Here is a 6,564-nt window from a genome sequence, read left to right as displayed (position 1 = left end):
CTGCCATCTAGTGGAAGATCAATTATGCTGCCAATTATTTATTTACAAAAGACTAGAGTTTTACCCATAAAATATGATTCCACAGATAAATACTTATCACTTAACACATTATCACTGATATTTACAAAACCTCAAATTAGTGCTTGAATATTTAAGTGTAACTGACTGCTGGGTTTTAATCCCAGCCATTTTCAGCCTTAAATTAAAACTAGGTGCACAATCCACTGTATTTAGTATGAATTAACTTTAAGTTGCATATCAAATATTTTTACACGTACGTACTGTAGACTAAGATGTTTAACATTGTAAATGATTATTTAGACTCAATTTTAGCTTTTTTCCTTTTTTTTCTGAAATCTTGACTTGAATTGTTAAAAGGATGAACAAAAAATGTCTAATTTCTGATGTTTGAAACTTGCCAAAAGAAAGTTGATACCGCATGACTTTAAACCAATCAAAACATTTTCCTTCTCACATTATTATAGTCTTTAGGTGCAAATGTGTTTTTAAAGGATCTCCTTCCAAAACTCGTAATTATTACAGAAACATGTTCATTGTAAAAGCACATGAACTCCCAGCTTAAGATAAGATCAACCTTTTTTAATCCACAATGCAAAATTCAGGAGTCATAAAGGACACTGCGGTCACAAGTGGAGTAAAATAACTCATTACATTTACTAAAGTTCGGTTCCAAAGTGCACATTTCAAGTACTTCACTTTATTTTTCATGATACTTTAAACTTCAATTCACAGGGAAAGGGAAACGGCCCTTACAATACTGTCAGGATCAACGTCATCAAAGCTAAGTTAACATTCAGGCCTCTTTCTCTTTTTCACTGTGTGTGTGTGTGTGTGTGTGTGTGTGTGTGTGTGTGTGTGTGTGTGTGGATCAAACACACTGGGGTTGTGTCTCAGGTTAACCAATCATAGCAAAGGGAGCTCACGTCAAACTGGACTTTCGGCAGATTGAACAGAGGCTTCCCCTCTGACACAAGACAACACTGTAAATGATCAATGTATCAGGAATTACATTTTATGACAACAGGAAAGATCAAGTAGTGCTTTTATGACTGGTTATAGCCTTTGATGAGGGATTAGTCTATTTCAATTTTGATGTCTAAAAGTTACTGATCACATTAATCGGGACAAAGATATGAGAGCATTAACAGAATGAATGGGGAAATAGGAAGCTTTATTCGGGCCTATTATGTGCCTTGAATCCTGTTAATCGCAACTCATTAGTTCCTGAATATTTAGCATGTTTCAAGGGAAATGTCATAAACTTATAATTAATTTAATGAAGCTTGCTAAATTGATTGCAGTGTTAACAGGACTGCAGGAAACCCTACCTCCATGCAAGTTATAATCTTCAGTTTTTGTTGAACCGACTGAAAATAGTCACTGAGTCAACATTTAAGACTTCACTTTTTGTGGCTTTTAATCTGTATTGCAATACCCTAAGAGGTGACTTTCTGTAATGTCTAATTCATTGATATACAGTTAGTTGGGTGGGCAACATATTGGAAACACTTCTCAATATAATAATTCTCAACACGTAAAAAACTGCAGCATCAAAAAGGATCATACAGTTAATTTAAACCATAATAAAACCGATGCATCGACTGAACAAGGTTACATTTTCTGCCCCAAATACATTTTCTTTTCCCAGAATTCCCTGCTATTTGAGAAGCTGCGTAGGTTAGTTTGAGGGCAAGGTATTATGAAACAGGCCCCTTCACTGCCAAACTGCTGAGTGATTGAACTCTGTGTGACGCAAAGGTATTATCTGATTCATAGTGAACTTCAGACCGTAGTTCACGTCACTACTCTCCCCACAACCATTTAAAAAAGCCGGTACCCTGAATAACAGGATATAATGTGTTTTGCTACGAAAATATGACTAAATACTGTATGATACCATAATGCTTATGCCAAAGTGAAAGGGTAACATGATATGAGGCTATAAAGACTTCTAGCCAATCAGGTCCAAATACTTTCTCTGTTTTTCACTATTACTTAATGTGTAGTGAGAAATACACAAGAAAAAACACTTACTGTCCTGAAAATAACAAATACAAACATAAATATCTTATGGACAGCTTTGGAAATAAACCTCAGTTTGGATACAAAGATACTAATGTTAAAGTCACAGAATGGGGGAAGTAAGACAGTTGTTTTTCTGAAAGGTCCCTGCACTGTGGGGTAAATTGAACATTGACTTTCTGACAGTCGATGGACTTTGACTTGACCCTTGTGTATAGGAGTACACAGTAACGCCTCTCTAGCGATGTCATAAAAAAGCCAGGCAGATGATATATAAATACAGAGCTGAAGATGCATCTTCCCCTTCTGCAGAGCGGCACCCTTTATGGATTATAATCTGGCCAATCAAATCCTGCCCGGTAACAACATACTGAGGATCAAAAGGAACCTTACATTTAACACAAACAAGGTATGTTTTATGTGTTTATCCTCAATCGTAAAAGATTCAGCAACCTTTCATTGGAAGTATGAATGATTACTGTACGAGGTCAATGGTTATATGGTGTTAGTGAGCTGTTTTAATTGTGCATTTGTGCGTACCTTCTGTAACTCCAGTGTTAGGAAAGATGGTGGGATTTAAACCCTCAGATGTTCCTCCTCCACTGGGGGTGAAGATGGCGAGCGCCGGGGCTGCAGCCTGTGTAGCTGACCTGTTCACATTCCCTCTGGACACAGCCAAAGTCAGACTACAGGTATCTGTTCAGAGACACTGACAAAGAGAAAGGAAAATGTCATGCAACATGTTTTCCACACATTTCCTGCAATGCATCAGATATCACCTGTGTGATAACGATCCACCGCTTCTTATTTAGTTGTGTGATACATGGAAAATAGTTTGATATTGGCATTGGTGTAAAAACACATTTACTCAAGTACCTTATTAAAGTGAATTGCACTCATCAACACTGGTTTTAGCCTCGAGTACAATCTGAATCTTTGACCCCAGATTCAGGGAGAGGTGAAGGGAGTGGATGGGATCCGCTACAGAGGGGTGTTTGGGACAATCAGCACCATGATCCGGACTGAGGGGCCCAGGTCTCTGTACAACGGGCTGGTGGCGGGGCTGCAGAGACAGGTGTGCTTCGCCTCCATCAGAATCGGCCTCTACGACAATGTCAAAAACTTCTACACTGGTGGCACGGACAGTAAGTGGTTAATTTAAAGAACATGCAGGTTTTCTTTTAAAGAGTCCTTATTATGCACATTTTCAGGTTCAGTATGTATTTTGTTCCTCTACTGTGACATGTCTCCATGCTTTAATGTTCAAAAAGCTCTTTATTTTCCTCATACTGCCTGGGATGAAGCACCTCTTTTCACCCTCTGTCTTAAACCAGAGCCCAGTCTGCTCTGATTGGTTAGCTGGCTGGCTCTGTTATGATTGGTCAACCGTTTAGAAATGTCCCGCCCCTTAGCCTATCACGTTCAATGTGCTAAAATGCTAGCCAATAGAATTGCTAGTGTTACTTAGTGATGAAATTTTTTTACGGAAGTAAACAAATGAGTCCAATAGAGGCGATTCAGTCCAGGGTGGAGAGTGTGTGGGAGAAACTCCCTCTGAAGGGAACTTTGGGATTCTACCCTTTTTGCCAACCATTAACATGTGCAAAAAACTATATAACACACTACCGGAAAGGGAAACCCCCAAAAGCATAATAGGGCCTCTTAATTATACACTTCCACATTGATTATTATACCTCTTTGTTCCAAGTGAACTCAACCCTAAAATCCCTAATAAGTCTCAGGGGGCTTCAGACCTTCAAAATCAATTTCCCAAGAGAAAAACACACAAGTGTGTCTTTGCCAGACAACAAAGCCAGTGACCCCTCAGGAAGTTCAGAGGTCGTAAATTATGTTTCCAGTTTGTATTGATGTCATGTTCACCTCTGATTGTTCCCGTTCATCCCTCTCCAGATGCCAGTGTGTTGGTGCGTATCCTGGCTGGCTGCACCACAGGCGCCATGGCGGTGTCGTTTGCACAGCCCACTGACGTGGTCAAGGTTCGTTTCCAGGCACAGATGAACCTTAACGGTGTGGCCCGCCGCTACACGGGCACCATGCAGGCCTACAAACACATCTTCCAGAATGAAGGCATGCGGGGACTCTGGAAAGGTGACGCTATAGGAAGCATGATACAAAATAAATAGTATTTATAGTTGATCTATTGTAATGGAGCCGTGTGATCACACAGTGGGAGACCAGTGATCTGATCACGCACCTATTGTACTTTGATAGGGTCATGGGTCAGTTACCTCATGACTAAGCATGCATTCATTGTAACTGTTTAAAAGCCAACTCTTCAGTTTGAGTTGTGTCACTCGGCTGTGGAGACATTGCTCTCTGTATGTTGTGTGCCTCTGTTGCAACAGGTGATTAAAGATTTAGACGGACAACTCTTTGACTAGTTAATATCAAGAATTTCCACCACACTGTATATTATTTTTTCCATATGGACTGCCTTTATAAGCTGGGGTCCAATTAATAACAATTGTAATAGCTAGTAGAAGTATAATCTATTTTTCACACATGTTTATTTATCTTCTGTATCTGTAAACTGTAAGCCATTAAGCCATGTAACATCAGAGTGTGAGCTTTTATTTTGCTGATGATATTTACCATGTATTGTGATTGAGTGTTCTTGATGCAAGTGTTTGTTTGTTGTGTATCTTACATAACTGTACTGCCTGGAAAAAGGCAGATTCTAACACTCGCTTTCAAAGTATATATTCGGTCCTTTTAAATAAATATGTGTGTAAATATAAACTATTATTTTCTGGATCCTGCAGGCACACTACCCAACATCACCAGAAATGCGTTAGTGAACTGCACAGAGCTGGTTACATATGACCTGATCAAAGAGGCCATCCTCAAACACAGCCTGCTGTCAGGTGAGTGACAGAGACCATGCATGCGTGGGGAAGGTTACTTTAGAATAGCTTAGAGATGACTAGTTACCCTGGTAAACATACCATAAGTAATGCATCTGCTTTAATCACTTCATGTAAGAAATGTTATTACTACATCTGATTTCTTTGCATATCAAAGTCCAATAACCATAGACTAGACTTTGTGTGCCATTTACTATACCCTCAGTACTCTAGACTGATGCTATCAAACGTTTCATTCAAAGTCTCCTCAACCCTCTTCATATAAGCTCATTTAACATAATGTAATTGTAATGTAATTCAATAACTTGTTCTGCTCAGTAACGGTAACTGATTACATTTACTTTTTTCCTGCAAGTTTCTTGCTGTTCCGAGTTTGTGCCTTCATGTTTTTTTGCACCTATTGTAAGACGCTCTGGACTAAAGCTTCCACAAAATGACATGTAATATCATAACTCTGTAACATGTAAGTAGTTACTCTTTAATTCACACACACACACACACACACACACACACACACACACACACACACACACACACACACACACACACACACACACACACACAGAAACAGCTGATTGGCTAAGACACCCACACACCCTCTCTCACAGCTGATAAAGGTGCTGGTACAGGACACGGTGTATTCCCCCCTTGCAGTGCAGTAAATACAGTAGTTAATACCACATTTATCTCTATCATTTATGGTGGCCCATTCACAAAGGTGATATGATCTGCTGACACGAGTTTCCGTACTGCTCCGCTCAGGACAAAGGCCTCCATTACTCTCATCCACACTCTTTAATGTCTTGTTCACTATCTCTCTCTCCACAGATAATCTGCCCTGCCACTTTGTTTCTGCATTCGGTGCCGGCTTTGTCACCACAGTGATTGCCTCCCCGGTGGATGTGGTGAAAACCAGATACATGAACTCACCGCCGGGTCTGTACAAGAGCGCCATCAACTGTTCCTGGATCATGATGACTAAAGAGGGGCCCACGGCTTTCTATAAAGGGTGAGCTCCTCCTGTCTGACCCCACCAGGCTCATTTAGTAATACCTCTTACTCGATCTAATCTTGTTTTATCTGCTCCTTTGTACTTGTTTCTGTCTCTGTGCTGCCGTAACACCTGAAGTTCCTCTCTAGGATCCATAAAGTTTATCATATCTCTTTTTTTCTTTGTTCTCTGTAGATTTGTACCATCATTTCTGAGGTTGGGATCGTGGAACGTAGTGATGTTTGTCACATTTGAGCAAATCAAGAGAGCCATGATGCTCTCAAAGAAGAGGTTCGAGGAAGGAAATTGAGATTCCTGAAAAAAGTTTGACTGGGAAATGACTTAGTTTAATCCTTTTTGTCTTTTGATGACAAACAAAAAAAATCCTTTGTTGAAAAAGGAATATTTTACTTTGTGTTGAACTGATGTATAAACAAAATGCAGCTCCATCTTTTTATTTATAATTTTTCCTAATGAACCCATTTGAAATTCAATGGGAGTAAATGGTGCTGATGGTTGTGTTAACTGTCCTTTCAGAAGTTTGCACTTTAAGTAAATCTCAATCTGCTAATTCTATATTTTAGGCAGCTTATAACAGTGCATCATAAATAAAACGTCCAACAGGTTTATGTGAAATTTAAATAT

At 39.4% G+C, this 6,564-nt stretch overlaps 1 protein-coding gene across 1 annotated transcript; it reads left to right on the top strand.

Annotated features, from left to right (window-relative positions):
- The first annotated feature begins 2,017 nt into the window (after positions 1 to 2,017).
- Positions 2,018 to 6,561, top strand: ucp1 (uncoupling protein 1). The gene is made up of 7 exons (XM_063883194.1): positions 2,018 to 2,452; positions 2,599 to 2,735; positions 2,990 to 3,188; positions 3,955 to 4,152; positions 4,827 to 4,928; positions 5,757 to 5,937; positions 6,115 to 6,561. The coding sequence occupies exons 2-7, from the start codon at positions 2,610 to 2,612 to the stop codon at positions 6,227 to 6,229; spliced, it is 921 nt and encodes a 306-aa protein (XP_063739264.1). The 5' UTR covers positions 2,018 to 2,452; positions 2,599 to 2,609; the 3' UTR covers positions 6,230 to 6,561.
- The last annotated feature ends 3 nt before the right edge of the window (positions 6,562 to 6,564 follow it).

This window comes from Eleginops maclovinus, chromosome 5 (assembly GCF_036324505.1).
Source record: "Eleginops maclovinus isolate JMC-PN-2008 ecotype Puerto Natales chromosome 5, JC_Emac_rtc_rv5, whole genome shotgun sequence".
Classification (NCBI taxonomy): domain Eukaryota; kingdom Metazoa; phylum Chordata; class Actinopteri; order Perciformes; family Eleginopidae; genus Eleginops; species Eleginops maclovinus.
The sequence above is the reverse complement of the archived record's forward strand: the minus strand, read 5'-3'. Positions and strand labels throughout refer to the sequence as shown.

Bases quoted from the DNA above. Each gene is read 5' to 3' on its own strand.
- ucp1 (XM_063883194.1), top strand. From the start codon at position 2,610: ATGGTGGGATTTAAACCCTCAGATGTTCCTCCTCCACTGGGGGTGAAG. The intron at 4,929-5,756 runs GTGAGTGACAGA...CTCTCTCCACAG, and splicing joins CAAACACAGCCTGCTGTCAG to ATAATCTGCCCTGCCACTTT. The intron at 5,938-6,114 runs GTGAGCTCCTCC...TGTTCTCTGTAG, and splicing joins CCCACGGCTTTCTATAAAGG to ATTTGTACCATCATTTCTGA.